The 26,329-nt window shown below is 37.7% G+C and overlaps 1 protein-coding gene across 6 annotated transcripts in view; it reads left to right on the top strand.

The window, feature by feature from the left end:
- The window catches only part of BBX (BBX high mobility group box domain containing), a 282,225-nt gene that overhangs the window by 172,369 nt on the left and 83,527 nt on the right, over positions 1–26,329 (top strand). For all 6 annotated transcript variants that reach the window (XM_024735310.1, XM_024735315.1, XM_024735312.1 and 3 more), the window contains 3 exons: positions 8,516–8,686; positions 14,199–14,441; positions 24,711–24,906. In XM_024735310.1, the coding sequence (XP_024591078.1) occupies positions 8,525–8,686; positions 14,199–14,441; positions 24,711–24,906 (601 nt within the window). In that variant the 5' untranslated portion in view covers positions 8,516–8,524. The remainder of the gene's footprint in view (positions 1–8,515; positions 8,687–14,198; positions 14,442–24,710; positions 24,907–26,329) is intronic.

Below are 26,329 nucleotides of genomic sequence, written 5' to 3'. Positions count from 1 at the left end.
ACATATAATATAAAAACCTTTTTAACTTAACAAACTAAACAAGGCAAACTATATGTTATCTGTGCCTCAGTTTTTTTCATCCATAAAAAGGAGATTATAATAGTACCTACCTCTCAGGCTTGTGGTGTGTTAAGAGAATTAATAAGTAGAATGCTCTTAGCTTCTGGCACATAGGAAGCAATATATACATAAGCATTATATATATAGAAGCACTTTATATATATATATATATATATATATATATATATATATATAACTATTATTACTATCCTTACTCATCATCATCAGTAGGGGTTGAGGAGAAACCAGTAAGTTATAATGGGCACTGTGGGATTGGGTGGGACTAAGACACGTCAAGACTATGAATGAGCACTGAAGACCAACCTGAGATTGGAAGAGTTTGTAGTAGTGTGAGACCATGGGAGCGGCTGGCAGCTTGGGGATAGACTGGGAAAGAAAAATGGTTAGATGAGTTCAGAGTTGAGGTGAATTAGCAGACCAGTTATGATAGGAAAAGAGAGCTCGTGAGCTGAAGGTGCTATGCTATTCTATTTTGAGAGAATAATGAGAGTCAGTCACAAATAACCAGAGAGGGGAATAAAGCTATGAAAACATGTTCTTAGACTGGTACTGACAGCTGCTTGGAAGTGACTTAGATTTCATTATATTTATTACATCACCTTGTCAATTTGCCCGTTTCTCCTCTCCCCTCCCGAGCAACCCTTCTGGGTTCTTATTTTTCCTTCTCTGCATATTTTCTTTTCAAGCCTTATATCTCTTCTGCCTTCTAGCAAAACAACATAAAGAAACAGCATACTAAGAAAGCAGAGGGGTATTGTTTCTGTGTTCACTTCCTCATGTACTCCCTGTCTTAACACTGGATGTTTGCTCTGACAGATCCAGAAAATATAGCATCTGGCATGTTCTTTACCCTCAAGGGTCTCTGTGGAAGGAGTTCATATGGAATCATTATACATATATTGTACGGGAAAATGATGATGGTTATACAATCAAGTGTCAAAAAATATGGCACAGCCATTAAATGTGGGTGGCCAAAACCGGTGCTCAGGAAGGAAAGAGACGGGAGCTGGGTCAAATGAAGATAGCTCCTCAGAAATGGGAGTTCAGGGGGACTTGCACAGAAAGTGAGAATGGGTGTGTGGGGTACAGTGTGCAGGCCTGGGAGAGCTGAGGAAGCACAGGGCAGGTGCTGCCAGACAGGAGGACACCAGCCCGGCAGGGGAGCAGAGGCGGCAGGGGCGATGGTTAAATGAGAGGTAAGGCTGTACACTTAACTCCCACAGTGCATAGCTCAACATGTGATCAATAAATACGCGTTCAGCTGCATTGAGAATAAATGAGGAAGAGACTGCCGTGAGTTTGTCTTGTTGTGCATCAGATTCTTGTCGGTGGGATAAGTATGTCCTAACCATCTAATAAATGGATTAAAAAAAAAGCACCTTTGTTAATTTAGAAACTAAAAGAGGCAAATGTATTATGCTAAGCCTGTTGAAGAATAGGAATTTGGTGACTTTGTGATGAAGAATGTAAACGCCACCATAAAATTATAAGAAAACAGAGAGTTGGGCTTTTGGGGGAGCGTGGTGTGATGGGGAACATGTTCCACCCTGTTACTGAATTCCTTGTGTAAGGAGTTTTTCTTCCCTAAGTCACTTCTTTTGGTGCCTTATCTCTTTCAAGGTAGCTGTTGTTTCTATCTGTAGCCTAGAGTAGCATGCATTTTGAGAACCATGTTAAGCTCTCCTAAGGCTAAATGTCATGGAGTTGTAAGTATCAGAGATCTTAGAATACATATTCCTTCATGAGAGAAGGACACAGGAACCAGAACTGCCAGTATAGCTAAGCCGTTCTTTAAATAGTGTGTGTCTTATTAATATTCATGAAGAGCATGTAGATAACATCTTGACAGAGTTAAAGTTTCAACTTGAAGAGCTACTGCTTTTCAATAAGGAGTGCATTTAAAGACACTCTGCATGAATAGAGTGACTGAATTGCTTCTAAAATGAGAGTATTACTTTATAGAAAGATATTTTTCATTTAATCTGTCTACAGTTTAAAATTGTCATTAGAATTACAATAAATAATAATGATTAGCACTTGTAGGGCTTTAATCTTCAAAGAGTTTTAAAGTTAATCTAATTTAATTGTCGCTTGGAGTCATCAGAGATGTACACTTTTCTGCTGTGAACCATTGAAAGTGTTCACTTTCCAACCCTTCAGTGCTCCCTTTAGGTGGTTCCGTGGCTCATAAGCTATTTGTTCCATGGGAAATGCCCAGAGCATCAACAGATGGAAGGCTTTATATTAGAGCTTCTTGTCCTAGGTGTGCATTTGGGCTCTTGAGTTGGGCTTCCTGCTTCTAGTGCCAGCTTCTCTGCTAACTGTGTGACCTTAGGCAAGTGGCTTAACCCTCAGCTTCTTCAACTGGGATGCATAGTATAGTACCTGCCTCAAGGGTTCTTATAAGGATTAAATGAGATAATGAATATTAAGTATAATATTCATTAAGCGATTAGTATTTAATAAATATTAGCTGTGTATTAGTATTGTTTTTAAAATTATCCTGAGGAACAATTCATTCTGGGAAGTTGTGATATGTGGTTAAGTGTTAGGTGAGGAAATTATAAGCCATAAATACCCTTTACAGGGACTGCTGTGTACCAGGCTCAGTTTGAAGTCCTGGGACAGAAAAGTAAGAAACCATGACACCTTCCCTCTAGAAGTTCACAACCTATTTTGTGGAGGATAGTGAGGACGTAGATAAAACTAACTGAAACACCGTGGTAAGTGCTTGACCAGCAAGCTCAAGCGTGATCAAAGAGCGATGGCATTTGACTTAAGATTTTCACAGAAAGCTGTAGAAGGGAAGTGATACATTACCTGGGCTTTGGAGGAGGATGTCCGTTTTGGCAGAAAGTGGGAGAATTTTAGGGAGTGCGCAAGGCAGTGGAAGCAGGGCGTGTCGAGAGCAGCGGCACTCTCAGAAGGTTTTAAGCAGGTTGGTCCAACTTGTGGGAAGCTCTAGAGCTACCGATTTACCACCATTTCTTTGTGCTGGTTTTTCATCTTCTCTGTAGATCCGAGACAGCTCTAAAGCTTTACAGTCTTAGTTGGACCCGGGAGAGGCCTTACTTGAGGTTAGAATGCATGGCTGTCTGACAATGAAATTTCCTGGGCCTCCCTTACCTTCCCCTGTCTCATTTGGTCTGAATTTCCATTAATATGATTTGAATGGGATTTTATTGGACATTTAGGAAACAGTTTAAACTCTAAAATACCCCTGTGACACAGTTAAATTTACACAGTGTTTTAAAAGCTAAAGTGTACTGATTGCCTAAGTTGTGAGACAAGAGGAAAGACTAGAGGATCTTATAGAATTTATGACTATACCAAGCCTCTGTTTCTGACTGTATATCACTCAGACAAAAGGAAAGAAATTTTCCGTCTTTCTTTTTCAGTTGCTGAGGCTGGAGGTTATATCATCTGGGAAGCATGTGGACCACTGTTAAATGGGAGTCCTCTGTGCTCTCTCTTGAACTGCATCTTAGGCTGAGTTAAGCGAGAACGTGCTGCCTGTTAAACCCATACTCCCTCTAAGAAGCTTGTGGGTAAAGGGAGGATTTACTAACATGGAGTGAGAACCTTCTAGATGCCAGGCTCTGTGCTGGGTGTTATATAAAAAGTGTTCTCACAGTAGAGCTATTACTCAGTTTTAATGTGTGGAAAGATCAGCAAGATGAATAACTTTACAACAAGCAGTTAGTGGTAGGAGGCCGGATTCTAAAGGAGGCCTGTTAGGCTCCAGTGTCCATTTTTTTCTTTTGTTAAACGTGGTATTTACTTTGTCCTGTTTCTTCTATGATATTTCTTCTTTAAATTTCTCATGAAGTTTGACCTCAGTAAAGGTCTTCATCAATGGACTTGCTGCACTTGAAGAATATAGGTAAATGAAGTTTTTCCTAATTTATCACCAAGTTGATTTACATTTACATCAGTATTATGAGTACTAATTAGGGTAACTCATCTGGCAAAGAAAAGGGAACACATGGGTTGGTTTGTTTTTATAAGCTAAGTAAATATTCAATACAGCTGACCCTTGAATGCAGGGGTTATATAGCTTTACAGTCACCTGCCTGTACCCATGGCTCCCCCATCTGTAGATTCAACCAACTGTGGATCATGTAGTAATATAGTCTGTTTTTATTGAAAAATTTTTGATGTATAAGTGGATGCTCACAGTTCAAACCCGTGTTGTTCAAGGGTCAACTGTATTTTGGATAGGGACCTTCAGCCTCCATCGTTTGATAATCTCAGCAACATAATTTTATGATATTGAGTCTTTCAAGTACAGGGTCCACTGGTAGTTGAATAACCTGATTTGTTATTCTACAGTTGCCATGCAGAAAGGAAGAAGGACCCCTTTTGAATAAAGTCCCCCAATTGCTTCATTTATTACATATAGATTGCTAGCTTAATTTGCTCATGTTCCAGAACAAGAAGCCGAACTTTATAATGTGTGGGGGGTTTTTAGTGGCAAAATAATTACAAAGGTAGCCCTCTGTTACTGTCAAAAATCATCAGAAATTAACAATTTTTCCTCCTCATTGTTGAAATAAGAAAAGCAATATGCTTGAGTCTCAAAATTCTGCCTTCTTTTTCCCTTTTCTTTCTCAGAAGATGTTTTTCTTCATCTTTACTTGGATTCTCCTCTCTTGCTTTGTCATTACTTCTGAATGATAATCAGGCGCATCATCCCCTCCCCCCCTCCCCCCCACACACATTCTTCTGCCTTCTTTCAACAGTTTGAAAACAGATCCATGGTGAATTAAAAAGTAATCAGATAACTATAAGTTATTAAAATCTCTAGTTTATAGTTTGGGGTATTTCATGGTCATTAGGTCAGTTACACTTTTCTTGACTATTTTGTCCCAGGTTTACTATCTTCAATTCAGCTTTCATTCGTGCCAAAAATACTTACTTCCCCCCTACTTTGTTCTAGACTGTGCTAGAGGTTATCAATCTTACTTTTCATACAGCCCAGGGGTTCGGTGGTTCTCACACAGAACATGCCACCCTGGCCCGCATTCAGTGTTATACATAGTTTTCAGACCTCCTTTTTTCCTACTCAGGAAGAAATAGCTGAATTCACAGGAATGAGAGAGATGGGGGTTAATTTTGAAGCCATTCTACTATATAAAAATAGTGAATTATCACCATAATTTAGCATGGAGTTTCATATGGTTGTTTATAACAATTCTCACAACTGACTGATATTGATGTTCTGATAAGCCAGATGCTTCTATATAAAGGTAACTAGTCTTGGATCATCAAGAAAAAGGCCTAGTGATGGAGGTAGGATGTACCCAAATAATTGTAATTCAAGGGAAAATGTGGTAAGTGTTGTTAGCAATATAAAATCTTTCTATTGTATTTATGGGGATGGAGAGATTAATTTTGGGAGTACCAGAGAAGATATACATTATCGTAGTGCCGTAGCAGCTATGTGGAAAGAATCAGAACGTTGAGGTGGGACGAGGTGAATGTGGTTATTTTGAACCCCAAAGCCACATATGCCATCCATTCATTTGATTTTTGATATTCTATTTTCTGTTTGAATATTGAAATTACACATAAGTATATGCAAAGGCACATACACTTAAACACAATTCACACATAATCAAATAGCATAATCAGAATCCTTGAGGCTAAATGATGTATTTTTCTCTAGGCACCGGCAGTCACTTTGACCTCTCCCGCTGATAACAGCTTGCCTGACGTGTAGTTTCCCATTAATTTCTTTTATTGTTTAAAAAATGTGTTATAAAATATCCGGTATTAAAACCCAGTATGGGTTTAATTACCACTCAAGCATCTCATCCTGAAGTGATTAATAAGCCACAAAAATAGCTGTTTCCTCTTCTCTCTATATAGCGTTGGTATTTTTAGAAATTGGGTTTTCCATGCCAAGTTTTATTTGTAGATAGACTGGGAATCGTTAAATGGTCTATCAATTCAAAGAAATCGTTGTTCCTTTATTATTTATTAAGAGCATACCAGATAACTAATTCCATTTAGAGTTTTCAATAACTTCTACTCTTGAGGCAGCCACATGAATCATGTAATTGCTTCAGATACTCAGCAGAAGTTTCTTGCTAAGAAAACCACGGGAACATGTTTTTCTCACCTCCCCACCCTTTTTTTTTTGGCTAGACACAGCTTTTAATAATGAGGATTTTATCAAAATGAAGATTAAAAGATTATTAAAATGAAGATTTTATTGTAGTACAAGAAATAATCTGAACATCTATCAATCATGGAATAATTGAGAAAATTATGATATGTTCCTATTTTGGAATATTATATAGTTATTACAAAATGAGGATGATCAAGGTGTATTGACTTAGAAGACCATGATATTTTCAACTTAAAAGTTTTAAATGGCTGTGTTTACTGATATATTTGTGTATAGAAAAAGGTACAGAATGATATTGTCCTAAGGATATTAAAGTTGGTCAAAGGATAGGAAAACAGAGGGGATGATTATTAACAGAAGAGAATCCAGAAGTAGACTTATACACATGTGGTAGTGTAGTATAGGATAAAAGTAGCATTTCAAAGGAATGGGGAAAAGCTGGATGATTTAATAAATGGTTTGGAACAGTTGGTTAGCTGTTTGGGAAAAAAAAAAAGCTAGATCCCTCCCTCCTTTGTCAGAATGAATTCCAGATTGATCAGTTATTTACATGGTTTCTTTAAAATAATGAAGTCACGTAAGTTCTCAAAGGAAACATTAGTGAATATTTTTCGATTTTGAAGTGAAGAAGACTTAAATATGACCCCAAACTCAGAAACAAGGAAGGAAGATTAAAAAATTGCTTATGTCGTATTGTTTTGAAGGCTTGAGAACTAGATGAATATTGAAACTATATGTTCATGGATCCTAGTGTCAGCAACATGGCATTAAAAGTTTATTGATAGGGCTTCCCTGGTGGCTCAGTGGTTGAGAGTCCGCCTGCTGATGCAGGGGACACGGGTTTGTGCCCTGGTCTGGGAAGGTCCCACATGCCGCGGAGCGGCTGGGCCCGTGAGCCATGGCCACTGGGCCTGCGCGTCCGGAGCCTGTGCTCCACGACGGGAGAGGCCACAGCAGTGAGAGACCCGTGTATCACACACACAAAAAAAGTTTATTGAAAAAAAAAAGTACTTTGCAAGTGTTTGGACCAATACAGATTTAAACTGACCAAAACGACCACCACCCTGTGATTTTGGCAATGACATTTACGTTTGTAATTGTCAGCATGAACCATTTAAGTTGATGGCATTTAACTGTATTGTTTCAATATTCACATGACCATGTATAAAGAGTAATTTGTATATTAATGTTACTTCAAATGAATGAATGAAAAATATTAAATAATTATGAGAAAGCATGTAAGAAACTGTATAATTTACCTTTGGGCTGTGGGACTGGGCATGATGGAGAAGGTAAACCTCATTTTTTGTTATTTTCACCTTTATAATATAAATATGTAGTTTCTTTCATTGAGAAAACCTTTTTAAAATATTCACTGAAAAATAATTTAGAATTTTCGGTTTCTGAAAGATATTGTCAGATTCATAGCCTGACTATAGCCTAGCTATTTCAGCCAATCGTCTTTTAGGGGAAAAAAGCCTAGAGAGCAAAACTTTGTTGCTCTCTAGGGCATATGTAATAGGGAGATGCAAAGATCTTTGTGATGTGTTGTATATCTCTAGGGCATATGTAATAGGGAGATGCAAAGATCTTTGTGATGTGTTGTATATCTCTAGGGCATATGTAATAGGGAGATGCAAAGATCTTTGTGATTTGTTGTATCACAGGCCGGTGCAGAAGGGTGCTCATCCCACTAAGTGATTCATGCATAGACGGGATCCTTGGAGGCTGCACAGTTAGTTTTTGAAAAATGTGTGTCGTCTTATGAAATAGTTTTATTTTAAATCTAAAACACTTGATTCTTATAAAGCATTCATTTTACTTAATAATACTTCAGACTCATATTTATCATAGTATAGAATGTGAAATTCATGTAAATTATGATAAAATAGGAGCCATTGGAGAATGTAGGGAGGCCCACCTCTGTGAGCACCTTTGCTCCCCTGGGAGGCATCTTTCACATTCCTCTGGTGGAAAACTTTGAGAAAAACTATTTTGAGTAAATACGAACAGGTGACAGTAACTTGTAATCATCCTAACACTTTATTTGGGTTTTGAGTTCTGAAGTTATAAAGTGGAAGGAAGCAGATTTCATAAAAGGCAAATTTTATTAGCAATTTAACCCACTAAAATGAATGTTTGATTATGTACTTAGTTCTTACTGAATCCAGTAAATGTCTAAGCTGGTAGATACTTTAATCATTAAAACTATAATCCAGTTAAAGTTAAGGAAGCTAAATAAACTAATTTTAATCAAATTTACTTTCATTTCTCTGTTTCTCCTTTTTTTCATTGCTATAGGTCACAGTAATGAAAGGCAGTAATAGAAATAAAGATCATTCCGCAGAAGGAGAAGGGGCTGGAAAACGACCAAAACGAAAGTGTCTTCAGTGGCATCCATTGCTAGCAAAGAAACTTCTTGACTTTTCAGAAGAGGAAGAAGAGGAAGACGAAGAGGAGGATATTGATAAGGTAATTTCCTTCTTTTATTGTAGAAGTTTTAAGTTTATTTGACCATTCATTCTGGAAACTGCAGTGAACCTGTGTGGTGCAAAGGAGGCGTTACTAGGAGTCTGTATAACTTGAATCCTAGTTAACTACTTAATCTACATTTTTATTCCAAATGTTGATGACTCTTAAAGTATCTGTAGTAGTAGTTTAAACTGAAACAGATCCTTCTTTTTTTTTTTTTTTTTTTTTTTTTTGCAGTACGCGGGCCTCTCACTGTTGTGGCCTCTCCCGTTGCGGAGCACAGGCTCTGGACGCGCAGGCTCAGCGGCCATGGCTTACGGGCCCAGCTGCTCCGCGGCATGTGGGATCTTCCCGGACCGGGGCACAAACCCGTGTCCCCTGCATCGGCAGGCAGACTCTCAACCACTGCGCCACCAGGGAAGCCCCAGATCCTTCTTAAATAGTATTTCTGTCAATTAACTAATAATTTGCAGACAATATTCAAACGCAGTGAGTTCATAAAATTTGATGTGCTTACCTGCACCCACCTGTTGCTCCTGGCCTCTCTTTCTTCCCTCCCAGCCTAGCCTTGCCACCATAGGTAGGTTCAGAGCTGTTCAGGTCCTCATTTCTGAGGCCTCCAGAGCATCTGGCTGCTGTCACCCCTCCGTGCCTCTGTGCTCAGTCATTCCTCCTAGTCCCCTCCTCTGGTCTCACACTTGAGCAGCCGGCTCTTGCGAGAAAGCCACACAGCCATGCAGCTGACTTTAGAAAGCCACACGTCCCTTCAGATCTTGGCATGACTGGTTCCTCCTCTTCATCATTCAGGTCTCAGCACAAGGACTACCTCCCCATCATCTCAGGTGTCCCTCCCATCCAGTATGCATTCCACGTCTGAGGATTTCCTCCCTCACACTTCTTATATGCCTTGTGTTTAGCTGTGCACTTGTTTATGTCTGCCTTCCTAGACTAGGCTATAAGCTCGGTAAGAGCAAGGGTCTTGCCCTTCCTGTCCTCTTCTCCTTCCTCAAAGCCTAGAATGGTGGCTGGCACAGAGTAGATTTTGAATAGTTGTATGCTCAGTAGAAGAATAGACGAGTACTGGACTTCCCTGGTGGTGCAGTGGTTAAGAATCCGCCTGCCAATGCAGGGGACACAGGTTCGAGCCCTGGTCTGGGAAGATCCCACATGCTGTGGAGCAGCTAAGCCCATGCACCACAGCTACTGAGCCTGTGCTCTAGAGCCCCCATGCCACAACTACTGAAATCCGTGTGCCTAAAGTCCGTGCTCCTCAACAAGAGAAGCCACTGCAGTGAGAAGCCCGCGCACCGCAACGAAGAGTAGCCCCCACTCACCGCAACTAGAGAAAGCCCGTGCGCAGCAATGAAGACCCAACGCAGCCATCAATCAGTCAGTCAATCAATCAATAAAAAAATAGATGAGTACTTATTTTGTGTCACTACAAATTTCATAAACATGCTTTTACTATTCTTCACACCTTTGATATCTGTTCAGTCTTTTGTCCTAGGCTTGGGTCAGCTCCCTCTTCCACTCATCTCAGCAGGAATTATAAACATTTTTCCTGTTTCACAGACATCTTCTCTGGGTACTGTTTATGGTCTCCTCACGGTTGAAGTTTTCTTCTCTTTCATAGAGGCCACCAGAAATGACTCCTTCAGCTTTCTCTACTTACTCATCTTACTCTTATCTCACTCCTTATCCATCTTTTCCTTTCCGTTTTCAGAGAAATGGTGTTATTCTTCCTGTATGAGGAAATTGCCAAGTTTATGCTTATGCTTAATTTGATCTCTCTGACACATTTGTACCTGTTGATCACTTGGTCCTTGAAGCTGTCTGCAGTTTCCATGACAGCAATCACTCATTTCTATTCCTAACTTCCCAACTATACCATTCTGGTTCCTTCCAGTTGATGTCCCTCCATTATTCTACCTTCAAATGTTGATGTTCTCTGGGCTTCTTATCTTAATTCCTGTCTCCACCCTGGACCTTTCTTCTAAACTCTGGACTTGTATTTCTGACTGTTTACTTGACATATCCACTTAGATATCAAATCAGAATCTCAGTTTGAATGTGTTCAAAATGAAGCTGTCACTTTTCTCCTGCAAACCCCATCCTCCTACATCTTTCCTTTCTCAGTGAATGGCAGCTCCAGCTGTCAAGTTGGTCAGACCTGAAACCTTGTCTGTTTTCTTTTGCTCAAGTCTCACGTCTGTCCATCCATCAGTAAATTCTCACCCATACCTTCAAAATAGTTCTCAAGTTGACCCCTTGTTAGCAATGTCACTACTGCTACCTTGATCCAAGCCACCACCGATGCTAGTGCAGATTATTGTATTCTGCCTCTCTCTCTGTCTCTGCTTTTGCCGTTCTACAGTCTGTTCTCAACAGAGCAGCCAGAGAGATCCTTCCAGAGTGGCAGGCCAGTTGTGCTACTCTTCATCTTCATGAGGATGGGGAGTCTATACGCTCACTGTTCTGTCTGCATCACCTAGAACAGTGCCTGCTCCATATCAGGTGCCCAGTAAATAGTTATTAAGTGAAAGAATGAAGTCATCGAGTCCTGTTCTCTTTTTGGTCCACATTCAGAGATCTCACCCGCACCCTTGGTCTTACTTCTTTATATTGGTACATCAGTTCATTATCCCAACTGGGACTTCTCTGCTAAGAGCCACTTCACATTCTGCCACCAGATCTAATTTCTCTCATTTGAGAAAAAGTGTTCTCTGTTGTGTATGAAGGAATCTTGCTGCCAAAGTTGGAAACACTCTTCTTCCTTTTTCAACCTTTACATCCAGTTAGACACCAATCACTCTTTGTCCTACCTCATTAGTGAATATTGTTTCTGTTTTCAGTTCTCCATTCTCATGATTACTGCCTTGATTCAGCCCTGTCTCCATTCTCGCATGGACAGCTGAAATAAACTTTTAACTTGTTTCTCTAGTTTTGTTTGACTCTAGTTTTGCTACTGTAATTCATGCTCAACACTGATGACAGGAGTTCTCTCAAAATACAGACCTAACAATGTCTTTCCCCTGCTTAAAACCACTCATGGCTCTTCATTGCATCCAGCTGTGGTTTCCATATCCTGGTCCAGTGCTAGTGTTGATTTGTTGCAGAGTGTTACTGGCCTCTGGTGAGAGAAAAATAGGTCCAGATACCTTTTCGTTTTAATTTAATTTATATATCATACATTTATTGATTTGTTTACTTACTTTTTGATTAGTTAATGTAATGAAACAGTTATAATATTAGATAGTAGTTAAAATTTTTTTTTAATATTCATACTTGGCAAAACAAAAAGTTGGTAATCTGTGTTGGTCCCCTCCCAAGGGTTTTTATTGATCCATGCAGTCTGAAGCCACTCATTTACAGGGTTAAATGCACATTTTTTTAATCTTTTTTTTTTTTTAACACAACAGAGCACATTCTTCATGAAGTGGCCCATACCTTCTTCTGTAACCTTAGATTCCTGTTCTAATCTTTTATATACTGGTACTATTGAGCTGCATATAAGTGTCTGAACTATTGAGCTTTAATCTCTGTTAGTTCCCCATGACTCCCCATTGACTACCCTACACGCTCTGATTCATCTTTCAAAATTTAGCCCAGACCACACCTTTTCTAGGGAGACTTCCCTGTTCTCCTACCCATCTGCTAATGCTTCATTACTGCACTGGTTCATTGTTGCAGTCATCATCCTGCTTTTTAATTTATTTGCTTATATATCTTTCTCCTCTCCCCAAACAGTGAGCTCCTTGGGCCAGGATTTGTCTTATTTGTCTCAGCTCTTGGCTTGAGTTTTATAATTTAGTAACTGAATCAAAAGTTATTCTTTTCTGAAGGGAAACTATAATTACTTCCTCAACCTACATAATACATTTTTTATGCCTGATCTTTTTCTGTAGCTTCTTAGTTTCAGAATGCTAAATAAATATTCCTTGAAAACTCAAATCATTTTTAGTGATTGTACACATAATGAGGAAGATAAATCTGTATCCTTCACCCCAGTAATAATCCCTAATGTATTTCCAAATCAAGTAGCTATGACTTCATTATTGTTCTGTACTATTTGTGTTGGAAGATAATTGATGGTTAATTATATGCATGTGCAATACTTAATTTAAACTTAAAAGACTTTTAAAAAACATCTAATTGGATGAAGCTAGTGATTTGTCCTAGAGCGTCTGTAACAGTTGCCCAATAAACACGATATAAGAGAACGTGGTTGCCTTCTAGTAGTAGTTCTCGAAGTGTGATCCCCAGGCTAGCAGCATCAGCATAACCTGGCAACTTGTTAGAAATACACATTCTCAAGGCCCACTCCAGACCTACAGAATCAGAAGCTCTGGGAGTGGGACTTAACAATCTGTGTTTTAACAAGACCTCCAGGGATTCCAGTGCCCACTCATGTTTAAGAACTACTGCCCTACTGTGTAATGCAGTCTAACAACTACCTCGATCCTTCTTGATTTTAACTGTGAAGCAGCAAGTAAAGAAATGGTTTTAGTAAGCATACTGGACTTCTGTTCTTGGTCGCACTGTCATATTTTAGCCTTAGAAGATACTTAACAATCCTGTTATATTCTGAGATTCTGTGATCAGAAATGTGCTTTAAGAAATTTAACCTGCAGCCATGCGCAGGAAGTATTGTAAGAGATTGAAAGCAGGAAGACAAGGCCATAGGCAAGAGTGGTACTAGGGCAGTGGCAATGAGAATTACACAGATGGAGAGGATCAGAGCTTTGCAGAAGTCCTTGAAGACCTTCAATGAAATGCTTAGGAAAAGGGAGGATTCAAAACAGATTTTGAAAGTTTAAGCCCTATCACCATTGAATTTCAGTGGACAAGAAAGTGTGATATCTACAAGCTTGAAAATTTACTATGTAGTTCTTCCTTCAAATATGTTAGAGGTCTGTTTTGATTTTTACACTAGGAGGCTCCACTTGTGATATGCACAAAAACATTAAGTAGTCTGTATTAGATTTTTATCTACTTTCATGTTAAACATTTTCATATTATTAGTTGTACAACAGCACATTCCAAAGAGTAGAAAGAACTAATGCTCATGTGTCTTATGTGGATATTGTTGTTAATCTTGAGACCCATATATCACAGAATGGGTTGAATCCTTCATTCAATAGTTAGTTCAATACTAATGTTAGACCAGACATTAAGCTATGCACTGTGTGTGAGGAAAATAAGAGAGCTTTTGTCCTCAAAGAGCTCACTGTTAGTGAGAAAAAAATGTAAGCAATTATAACAACAATGTGATATATGCTGTAATACAGACGTGCACAGGTTGCTGTAGAAACTTAAGCAAAAGAAAACATCTTAAGTTGGTTACCAACCACAAACAGTGGTTGATGACTTTTAAAAAATTGTTTTTTTCCCCCAATTTGTAAGTTGTTTAAGTGGAGCTAAGGAAAAATACAATTTGAAAACCAAGACTAATTGCTAAAGCAAAGTTATCCAGGATGTGTTAAACATTTGGCTTTTGTTTTATTGCTAATAGGTTCAACTTCTTGGGGCCGATGGTCTAGAGCAAGATGTCGGTGAAACTGAAGATGATGAATCACCAGAACAGCGAGCCCGGAGACCAATGAATGCATTTCTCTTATTTTGCAAACGTCATCGCTCCCTTGTACGTCAGGAACACCCCAGGCTTGATAACCGAGGTGCTACCAAGATACTAGCTGATTGGTGGGCTGTTCTCGATCCAAAGGAAAAGCAGAAATACACAGACATGGCCAAGGAGGTAGGTTACAGTGACGAGGTTTTATGGTGACCGTGAGCAACCAATCCTGTAACCCTCAGTCAGTAAATTTGGAGTCCGTGCTAAAGGTCTAGCAGCACGAAGGTGAACCCTTGAATCAAGTGTTATGTGAAGACATACAGGCTTTGTTCCTATTCCTGAGTTCCAAGTCCACCTTGCAAATACTGGTGAGGTGCCAAAAGCAACCTATTACCAAGAAGTTTTTTCTCATTGTATATATTCCACTGATTGATGTGGGGGATTGATTTTTATGAAGGTGATTTTATTTATTATGAATGGTTTTTGTTTTTCTAGGAACCTGCTTCTGCTGTCAGAGAATGCCCATAGTAAAGATGACAATATTAATCTAGTTTTGATGCTGAATAGCTTTGTAACCATATCTAAGTCAATCTCTGGGTCTCAGCTTTTCTTTTCTTTTCTTTTTTTAAAATATGTTTTAGAATGAGAAAGTTAGAGCAAAATTTGTATCCCTTCCAGCGCTAATACTTTTTGATTTTGCAATAAACGCAATTATCAAGAGATTTGCCTTGACTTGTTTCTGTAGGTTGTGCAGCATGAATATTTAAAACCAGTAAATGAATGAATGGCAGTGGAACAGGATGTACTGTGATGTGTGCATGCATGTAAACACTGTGTAGGCAATAGTTAGGGAGAAGTATTTATGAAGGAAGGCTATTCAGAGAGGTGGGGCATTAATTCCAAAATGTGAGTAAATTTCTTGAAAAATTGTATTCTAGTCTGTTCCTAAAATAATCTTAAATGAATGTGAGTTCATTATGCATTTAAAATGTATTGTCTAGTGGATTTAGCAAGTAAGGGGAAAGCAAAGCAATATCATTGTGGTTAAACTTGAAAGGAGTAATTCTAACTGTTTCTTGAGCGTTGCAGCTTGCAAATAATCTTGATTCCTAGCCATGCAAACATTTGGTTAAGTTCTATGGAAAGATGAACCAGCAGGGGACAAACACAGAGTTTCAAGTGAGACATTTTATTAGATATCTCAGTATGTAGAAAAATAGTTCTTTCAACTGCTGTGGTTTTATTGAGTTTTTTTAACAAGCTAAGATGGAACATAAAAATTTCTTATGCAATGTTCAGGGAAATTTGAATCTAGAGTAAATGATTAGCATAGTTGCTATGTAATTAACGATTACATAAGGCTTCAGGAATTAACTGTATTGTTAAAGACAGGATTTTGACTATGTAGAGCATCTAGAAAATTTAAAATCAGTTCCAGTAACCTACATGATTTTAAATGTTGCAGGACATTTTCACGAGCATAACAGTAATTAACAGTAAAATTTTCCTATTAGCTTTAGATCCTTTCATGGTCATGCTTATATGATAAAACAAACAATTATCTGAAACCTCATAGGGAACTGCACAAACTTCCTATAATTAAACTCTTGAGTTTGTTTTTGGATTACTGTTTTTGGATAACATGCAACCTGTCTCACTATACTGTTTGCTTTTTCTTAAATACTGCTACTTTACAAACCAAATAGGTGGCCATTTTTAAGAGGAGGAAGCATTATTTTCATACAGGAATTCCTTTACTAATTACTTAATTAGCTTCACAGTATTTGCCATTGTGGTGAGTAATGAAATCTAAATCTGATAAGGTGCCCCCCACTGCAAACTGCGTCAAGTAGAGACCATAACTGGATCTTCCATCTCACAACTTGCCTTGTTGCTCTTATGAAATATTGTCTTACTTCTAGTACCAAGTGTGGAAGGTTCAGTTGCTTTGAAAATCCTTTATACAATTGGTTTCTAGGCATAAGTGATACTTGTTTCAACTTATTGACCAAATGGTTTCGAAATTACGTTAAAGTGCAGGTAATTGTGCTGGTGCTTTTTGTGTTAATATTGCAGCCTTAATTGAAATGTCAGTTTAATCAACAAAAACTTATTGGGTGGCTTCAATGTACCAGGTCTTAACAATTGTTCGTGATAAATATGGTCTCAGTTCCTCAAGGTCCCCTCTCTCCAGGCAGTCATTTTTATAACAATTTTTATATGTGTAACCTTTTAATTTTAAACCCCCAATTTAAAATGTGTTCTCTATTAGGAACAAGACATAGTCTTGCAGCATAGTTTGCATGTGAGTGTAAATAGTTATGTGATGTTCACCAATATCTATTCTGTCATTACCAATTGAATGAGAAGTACTTAATTTTTTCCATTCTCTTCTTGTTTTTAAAATATATTCTTAAAGTAATAATTAATACAACTTTGAAGAGATCTTTTTTTTTAACCTGTTAAAACTTTCTCTGACTCTTCCCTTGCTTTTTGATTATTTTCTATTTGTGCGTCTGGTAAGAGGACATACCTGTTTGGGGATTTGTTTTCGGTTTCTTGAATTATTTCTCAGTACTGATTGGCATTGTTGAAAAAATGGTTGAATGAGGGTTTCGTATTCTCTGATGAATCTCATTAGAGCAATAATTAGTTATAAGTAATTTAAAAAATACTGTCCTAAGGATATAACCTGGGTTCGTTTCTTAAATTCGGCAGTGTGCATGATGGTGCAGTGTTGTGGTCATTCACAGGCTCTAGCTTCTTCAACCGCCTGTTAGGAGACCCAGAAACAATATTATTTTTCCTTTTATCATTTTCCCTTACAAATATATGAATATAAGCCTGCATTTTTGACTAAGATATTGCTGGAAACTTCCACATGTCACTTAAACTAATAGTCATAGTTAATTAATGGACAGTCAATGTAGAGGATCACATATGTTGTCCTTCAGGTAGAGCAGAGTCAGTGCAAAGAAGAGGGGAGGACCTGGAAAGTTAAGGCAATTTTGAGTGACCTTTATAATACCCCCTTCTTTGGTTTTTGTAGGATCTGAGGCATGAGGCAGAATGCATGCATTTATTAATTGGTTCATTCCAGACTGGATGTTTTACCTAAGCACAAACATGTAAAGTCAGCTATCCCATTCTTCAGAGCAGGGATCTAAGGCTCTTTGGAGTTAGTATCTTGACCACCTCTACATTGGTGGAGCCTGGGATACTCTTGCCTATTTGACTCTAGCATCCTTTTAGTATATACTACTCACTTTAGACAGCTGAGAGACTAGAGATTTGAGTAAGTCAGTCAAAAATGGTAACAATAACATGTCGTGGGTCTTACGGGAAGAGTCTGCCTGTGCAGAGGTTGGGGTCAGGTTGGGGGTATTTCAGAAAAGGCTTTATGAAGTTGATAGAATTTGGCGTGGGCTTTGGTACAGGATTTAGAAGAAAGGCAAGGATAAGAGCAGATATGGAAAAGTGAGAACAATTTCAAGAACAAGAAAGTTTTACCCCAAGCCTGGGGTATTTGTATCAGAGTAACAGGAAATGATGATATAAAGGCAAAAAATCTTGGGAGACTGGCCTGAAAAGTTGGAAGTTCAGTTGTGTGTCAATAAAAGAGCTGTGGAATTAAATGCAATAAAATACAGCTTGAAGGGAAACCGTAATAGCCTTTCGTAAACGTTGGTATCTGTTGTTGTCAGTAGTCTAGGAGAGATTATCACCACAAATCTCCATGGGGTCTTTAGTGATCAGTTCTTCCTCCATGTTTCTTCAAGATAAAATTAACATATTCATTCCCTTGCTTTGATTTCATCAGAAATGTAGTCTTCTCCAAAGAAGATTTACCGTCATTTTCTCATGTATTACTCTGAACAGTTTTTGTTAATTATCACATCATGCTTAACAGAATTTGTATTTTTACAAGAATGTTGTGGCATCTTTCATACTACTAAGCTAGAGCAGCACCTCATTTATCTCCACATTCTGGAGGAACAAGTGTTACACAAAAGTGATTTCTAGGTAGATGAAACTTTGCTGTTTCTTTAAACACTCTTATTTTATATACTTATCCCAGAAATTTTATGTAATATTTTGTTTAAATACTTCCTTACTTAAAAATTTCAGAATGCCTGTTAAATTTTTTCAAAATTTCAACCCATTGTTTCTCTACAAGAATAATTTTATAATCTGTAACTTGGTGAGACTTTTGTGAACAGTTGAGTTACAGTCATATTTTTATCTGTATATTAAATTATTCTTAGCCCTTTTGTTCTTTTGAATTTCCTCTTTGCTTTTCCATGAGTCTTTCTTTTCGGTCCACCCTCAGCTGTCAATTGACATTTCTTTCTTCTGTCAGCCGCTTTGGACTGCCTCTAATGAAATGACTTTACTCTGTGTGGGGTTCTCTGAGTATCACTTAATTAGGGGCCCCACCACTTTGCGGGGAGGTGGGTAGTGAAGCCAAAGATTTGGGCTTCATGTTTCCCAGTACTTTTTGTTTCTGAGACCTTTCCCATTCCTGTGTTCCAGATGTCAGGACTTTCTTACTATAAAAAATATTCAAGTGTTTATTTTTGAAATAATAATATCAAGTTTTGAGTATTGCTTTATTCTGCCCAGGATTCCATTATAAACATTTGACTCACTTAATCCTAAGAATAATCCCATGAGTTAGATGTTATTTTCCGAAAGCTAAGGATGAGGACACTGTGGCCCAGAGGACTTTAGTGACTTATCCAGGGCAGCAAATTAGTATTAGCAGAGCTTGGGTTCTCATACTTGGCCTTCTCCATTCTCAGACCTTTCTGAGTTTCCACATCTATAAATGGCAATAAAGATGCCTGCCCTCACAGGGTCGAGATAAGATGCAAATAAGGCATTGTGTGCACAGGCATGGTCTGAAGTTTAAAATGCTATACAAACGTTAGTTGTTCCTGATAAGCAAACTTATGTTTGTTTGTATTTGTTACTTCTTTACCTAGTAATCTTTTACTGTTTTTATTAGGGCCTGTTAACACGCTGAAGTGCTACTGAAATACAAAATTAGTCTTTGAAACACAAGAATCAACAAAACTAAAATGCATCATTTGCCCAACTTGGCAGATACTGTCCAATGTGATTAATAATCCCTAACAAAATAGATGTTCCATTAAGTGAGCTAACTACTTGATTTCAGAAACATCAATCCATTTGCTAATTGTTAGTAAACACTACCATTTAAATATTCAAATCATAATAAATTATAGGGACTTTATAAAGACCCCATAGCTAGTGATAAAAAAAAAATAGACCTCATAGTGAGTGACACTGAGAATTTAAACTGAGTCTCTTAAAACTAATTTTTGGTATTGGTTTCAGATGTTAATATTTGGATTGATTCAGGGACCTAATACTCCAATATCCTACAGTAAATCTTGATTACTTTGGAATTTGTGGTCATTCAAAGGGATGTAGGTAAAAATTAACTTTTGTACCGTTTGAAATATTGCAAATTCATGCCATAAACTATTTTTTAAAGAAAAGGTTTAACGTGTTTAAGGAGATTACTAAAGCTAAGCGAACATATTTTTTAAAGAAAACATTTTACAATTCAAATTAGTTAACATGAATTATCTATTCATACATTTTCAGAAATGTAGATAGTTTTCTTACCCAGATCCCTATCTACCTTTTAAAATGTACCAAAATTACATTTTAAAAGAAATTCTGAAATTTTTGGTACTTTTTAAATAGTGCTAACTGATTAAACTGACTTTCTCCTCGTTACCCAAATTAGGGAGTAAAATTGTCCTTTAAAAAACTTTGTATGTTGAAATGAACTGCCGTTGCCACAGTAATCCTTATAGGCAATTTAGGCAACTGTATCTGTAGCCAACTCAGTTTTTCCTTTATGACTTTTCTACAAGAGAACCAAACAATTCCCTGGTCACTTATTCAAGTCACTTTTTGAAGTGTATAGTTTTTACTGGAGTGGCTTTAACATGAAAGTTTTATAGGTTAATGTATAATTTGAAATATTTTTGTTCTGTTGGAACTGTAAACTTAATTCAATGTTCTGTCATATAAAAGTCTAATTAATTTTCTTCCTATTAAAATATCTAGTAAGAATAATTCAGATCTAAATGAGAAGTTTTAAAGTTTTGTGAGGGAAAGTTCCTAAAACTAAGGAAGTACAAATTAATGCCACTTCTCAATTATCTTCCTCTCCTCTTCCACCCTGTATAATGGGATTTCTGCCTGCCAATGTGAAAAGGTACAGCTGTCTCAAAATTCATTATGCTAGGGATTCACTTAGCCCCCTGCAGAGTTCTAAGATTTAAAAGTGTGTTATAGCTCTTTAAAAATCAGATAATTCCTGTGTAATCTCTCCTTCATAATTCTGGTAGATTTTTTTTTTATCATGGTGATATTTCACATATTTGCACCAGAATCAGCTCTCTTTATTTGTATAGATATTCCCAGGGTCCCTTATTACTGGACCTCACCAGGGTTATCATTCTCTTTCACTCTGTTGAGAAGATCTAGACTGTAATAATAGCTAGAAATACTCCTGGACTTTTTGATACATCCCCTCCCCTCCAATTAGAGACAAACAATTGGAAGACAGTTAATAAGTACATCTCTCCTTAAGGTGCTTTTTAAGATCAGATTTCCCATTCTTATAAATGATCTGCAAAAGTATGTAATGTTGAGACCCAATTTTTTAAAGATTAACATAATAGAGTGTTGTCTTTTGGTATATAGTAATGCCATTGTCATATATGAAGTAGACAGAATACTGTGGCAAAGGGTATGTATTTAATACCATTATTGAATAACAGTGATATGTTATTATTGCTAATGAAATGTGGTAGTAGTTGAGGGTGGACGGAAGGGAGCCAGCATTTACTGAGCATCTTGTGTAAGTCAGGATCTGTGCCTATAAGGTAAATTCACTTAGGTTATCTAATCAGTTGGAAATTTGCAAAAATAAAACAGGAATTTTTATATTAATGGGCGATTTTAAAAAATCAGTGTTTTAGCAGGAGGTTAGTTACCTAGGAGATAGGACCAGTAGCCTGTGATTGATGTTCTTGGAGGAGAACTGAGCTACCCCTCCCACCCCCAGCATGAAAGCCCTCCCTTGGGGATCTGGATGGGTGGGCCTGTCTCTTTGGTCCTTTCAGTCCTGTGCTGATGGATTTTTGCCCACATGGTTGACCAGCTTGCTAATACTTTCACTCAGCTATTTGCTTCAGACTATATATAGTCTTTTTTCATTTCTCCCTTACTCAGCTTTCTCTGTAATCCCTTTCCTAATAACCTCATCACAACAAATGATTAAGCCTTTCTGTTGTCTCTTATAGCTGAATCAGAGCAAGTGATTGATGATGAGCCCAGTTCCAAGGACAGACATCCTCACACGCTGAGGGTTCTTCCTGCCTCCGCCCTCACTTGGTGTTCATACACTGCTTGTGTGGACCTGTGTGTCTTTTCATGAATTTATGGCATCTCCATCTAAGGACAAGGGCTGTGTCTTATTCTTTTCTGTGTCTCCTACATTCTTAACCCTTTTGCTCAAATATGTACTTGATTGAGCTAATGAATGTTGTTTTACATCGAGTTTAAGAATCTGCAAGGTTAAAATTGTAATACATTTATAGAGCATTGACTCTCATAGTGAATTCTCAGTCACCATTTTCCGTAAAACCTCACATACTCCAGGCGTTTCTCTTGCCTTTTGTTCTTCAACACATAGGTAGCTTCCCCTTTTACGGACCCTCTGCAAAACCATTTTTCATGCCTGAGCCAGGGGAAAGTCTGTGGACCATGTATAAGAAGAAGTAACATTTTGATTACTGATTGTGGATTGTAAACAGTTTGAAGGCAGAGACTCTAATTTATGCTCTTTTAGTCCCCAGTGTCTGACCAGTGTCTGTCACCTAGTCCATCCTCACAAAGTATTGAGATGGATGTGGATGGGTGGGTAGAATAAGTGCAAGAGAAAGAGATGTTTATGGTCAGTGATTGTCTCTGCTTTATGTTATCTTCAGCACAGCTCCACATCATAAGTTAGTTTAAGCTAGCCTTTATTAATACCATCAGTGCTTTTAAAAATAGTTGATGCTGGTAATAATTCATTCATAAGAATGACAGTATTATCATTTTCATTACACATGTTGATTTTCATCAAAGCAAATTGCTAAGTGATTCTTAGAAAAGGATGTAATATTTACTGGGAAAGAACTTACCTAGCAGATCGACAACATTGGAGGGGAGGAAGGGGACACCTAAGAAACAGAAGAAATCTGAAGGCTAGTGACATCCATCTGTGTAGTCCCATCTGTGAATTGGGACTTTTTTTTTTTTTGCTGTACATGGGCTTCTCACTGTTGTGGCCTCTCCCGTTGTGGAGCACAGGCTCCGGACGTGCAGGCTCAGCGGCCATGGCTCACGGACCCAGCCGCTCCGCACCATGTGGGATCTTCCCGGACCGGGGCACGAACCCGTGTCTCCTGCATCGGCAGGCAGACTCTCAACCACTGCACCACCAGGGAAGCCTGGGACTTTTTTCTTCAGAAACCACCAAAAGTACCCAAAACTTTTAAAATTTCTTATGACAAATACGTTAATTTGTTTGATAGTCTTTTGTTACGTTATAGAGTGGTGACCTTTGTCCAAATGACTTTTCATCTGACAGACCAGCTCGTGTGCATTTTGCTGGGACAAAATAATGATGCATGTGCCTGCTGCTTTCATCTCACCCTATCATTTGTCACTTTCCATCACCAGACAGCAGGCGAGCCTATTTGTCTGCCTCAGCTTAACATGTAAATCCCCCCATGCATGTGAATGTGCTGGGATAGAGTACCTCTTCCATTACATTGATACCTCCAAATTTATTCTGTTATGTGATGGTAAATTCTAGTTTGCATCTGGCCTTGTATCCCATTTTAATTATTTTTGTAGGAAAAGTAGAACTGTATATTACTGTTTTTTACGCTTACCTTCCTTCCTCCTGTACCTATGTATCAATATGCAGATATACAGCTTTTAGTTAAAAAAAATTGATTATTCAGAAAATTTGAATTAAGGGTGATTCTTTGGGATGATTCTAAACCATTGACTACTAACATTGCATTATATTATTTACGGTACAATTTTCATTTTTATGATTTAAAGTGAAGTGGTGGAAAAAGTTTGTTAGTTGGATTACATATACTTTTCTTACACTAAGGGTAAAGGAACCTTTTTTTCTTTAATGAGTTAGATAAACTCATTAAATAAACCTTTTTTTCTTTAATGAGTTAGATAAACTCATAAACTTTTGAGCTTACACTAAATTAATTTTACACACAGAGTGACCATTTTAAAAAGCAAGTTTAGGGGATTGAAAGAATTGTATTAATTAAATAAGGTATCTAGCAGTAATATAACAAAATCATTGAAGAATACATGAAAAATACATTTTATCAGATAACATAACCATTGGTAATATAACATGAATAGCAAGAAATATATTTTTGTTTAATTATCGCCAGGAAAGGGAAAGAAATGGCCGAGTTGGGGAAAAGGGAGAAAACCACAGAAAAGTGAAGGAGAAAGGAAGATATTAACAGTGAAGTCTGAAACCTCCAAATAAAGACATACAGTTTGTGATGGATTAATCTGCAACATCACACATCACAGCTCTCAGCATGTTCACTTTTGAGATCACATGTGCTCATTACAAAACCCTGGGATGTTACCAGGTGCAGCTACACTTTTTAGATGGAAGAATTGAGGCTGAGAAAGGTTGTATAATTTGCTTAATGTCCACAGCTGGCTAATAGCAGAAGTGGGTTTTGAACCCAGGTCATCAGACGCTGCATCCAGTACTCTTTCTTCTACATGGCCCTGCATCTTCAAAGAACTAAAACGTTCTGCATCAGTTTGCCCTACTTTGTTCCCCTTCTCCCATTCGTGATCTTGGTGCTTTTATCCCACAACTGATTACTTTGCTCTGTTAGGTGTCCCTGCATTTGCCTGTACAGTAAAGCACAGATTTAATTTTTAACATACTTAGTAAATTAAGCAGTGAGCAGAATCTAGTTACTGGCCCTGGGACTGATTCACATTTTGTGAGGTACTTGATACCTACTTTGAAATAGGTGCTGCTTTACACACCACATTATGAATAACTCCCTTTCTTTACCAAGGTCAGGTAAGTTTTTGGATCCTAAAAAAAAAAAGAAGAGGATTAAAAGATACAAAATGTGTTGCCTCTGAACCCTCATCCCACAAGTGAACTTTCTAGCAGATAAATTCATGTCCTAGCTCTAAAGCCCTGTACTGAGATTGTCATTCTTCTACAAGGAAAGAACTTACTGAAAGTGTTTTTTTATTCATTATCTAAATAGGGGAGTAAGGTGAAGGTACTTTTTCAATCTATGTGTTAATTAAAATATGTTATCTATTCTTTATTTATAGTATAAAGATGCATTTATGAAAGCAAATCCTGGCTACAAATGGTGTCCTACCACAAACAAGCCTGTGAAATCCCCAACATCCACTGTCAATCCACGGAAGAAACTGTGGGCCTTCCCATCTGACTCTTCAAGAGACTTGTCAAGCCCCAAGAAAGCAAAGACTGAAGAAATGCCTCAGCTTAACTTTGGGATGGCTGGTGAGTTTAGACACTAATTTCACCAATTCATTTAGGCAGTATTTTTAACAGATAATAGAAAGAGAGAGAAAAGCAAAATTTAACCAATAGGAAGCAATGGCAAATATGCAGCATAGCTTAAAGCTTTGGAGTATAACATACATAGAATGTGTATATATAATATAGTTAAAGAAAGGAGGTATGGACCAAGTGGTTGAGTCATTACAAATATGTGTGGATTCCTGACATTGACATTATGGAAAAGCAAACAGCAATGTGGAGATTGTCTGGAGCTCAGGGAATTCTATAGTGTAACAAAATAGCTTACAAACTCATTCACAGTATTAAGGTGTCCCAGTAAGCACCTTAGTTATCTTGGATACCAAAAAAACCACAATTATATAGATCATTTGAGGATATTAAACATCGAAACCAAGAGTATGAACAACTCTATCACAAATCTGTGATGGATCTGACAGCTGTTTCTTAGAGGGAATTTCCATCCTACCCTCTCTCTGGCCCCCATTCCTGTTACGGGCCAGGCAAATTTAACATTCCAGATGGTCCCATTTGTTATGAGACCTTAATACTCTTTGGGTGGTAAGGAATGCTACAGCATTTATTACCATGAAATAAAGCATTTATATTCACCCTGCAAATGATTCTATCTTCCATGGCTATTATAATACCGTAATCAAGAGAGGAGTTTTCTGGGATGAAATAGGGAGATTGGGCAGGATGGAAGCATTGAAGTTGGTGTTGAGCTATAGGGTTCCTGTTTCATTATTACAAGCAAATTTTCTTTAAGATGAGAGCTCTGAACAGTTTGCAAAATGGAAAGCTTGGGAATGGAAGTTAAGCAGTATTGTGAGGACACTTCATTTTTTTTAATAGCCAGTAGGCCTAATGAGATTTAACAGTGCAGTGTGTGATTCATGGTATAACAAAGTGTGTGGTGATGTCATATATAAATCTAAGAAATGCAGTCTGATGCAATGGCAGCATTCTGGGGGAACGAAGTCTTCAGGTGATTGTTATGTAAGTGTCTGTAGTATAATTCTAGGTGAGCTTCCAAAATGATGCTTTTGCATATCCCAGAGGAATCAGAATAGAAATCTGTCCTTGTTTTAGCTGTTACTTTGTATAATTTTAGCTTCAACCCACTTGCTAGTAGTTTTGGTGAGCTCTCTAGACTCCCCAGATTGTGTCAGTAAGAGTCTCTTATAAAACATTTTATCATCAGGACCAAATAAGCGGATATTATTACTGGCTTCTAAATAAATTCCTTTGATTAGCATTTATCTTCCATTGCTTTTTCTCCCAGTTCTAAATCTAGATTGGTCTATGTAGGTTTTTTTTTTTGCACACAGTGGCTCTTCAAAAACCAAAAGTAATTGTAGATAAACTACAGAAAGCAGTGAAAGATGTCTGCCTGTATCACCAG

Source organism: Neophocaena asiaeorientalis, unplaced genomic scaffold (assembly GCF_003031525.2).
Source record: "Neophocaena asiaeorientalis asiaeorientalis breed wild unplaced genomic scaffold, Neophocaena_asiaeorientalis_V1.1 scaffold136, whole genome shotgun sequence".
Lineage (NCBI taxonomy): Eukaryota > Metazoa > Chordata > Mammalia > Artiodactyla > Phocoenidae > Neophocaena > Neophocaena asiaeorientalis.
This window is presented reverse-complemented; position numbering and strand designations above follow the sequence as displayed.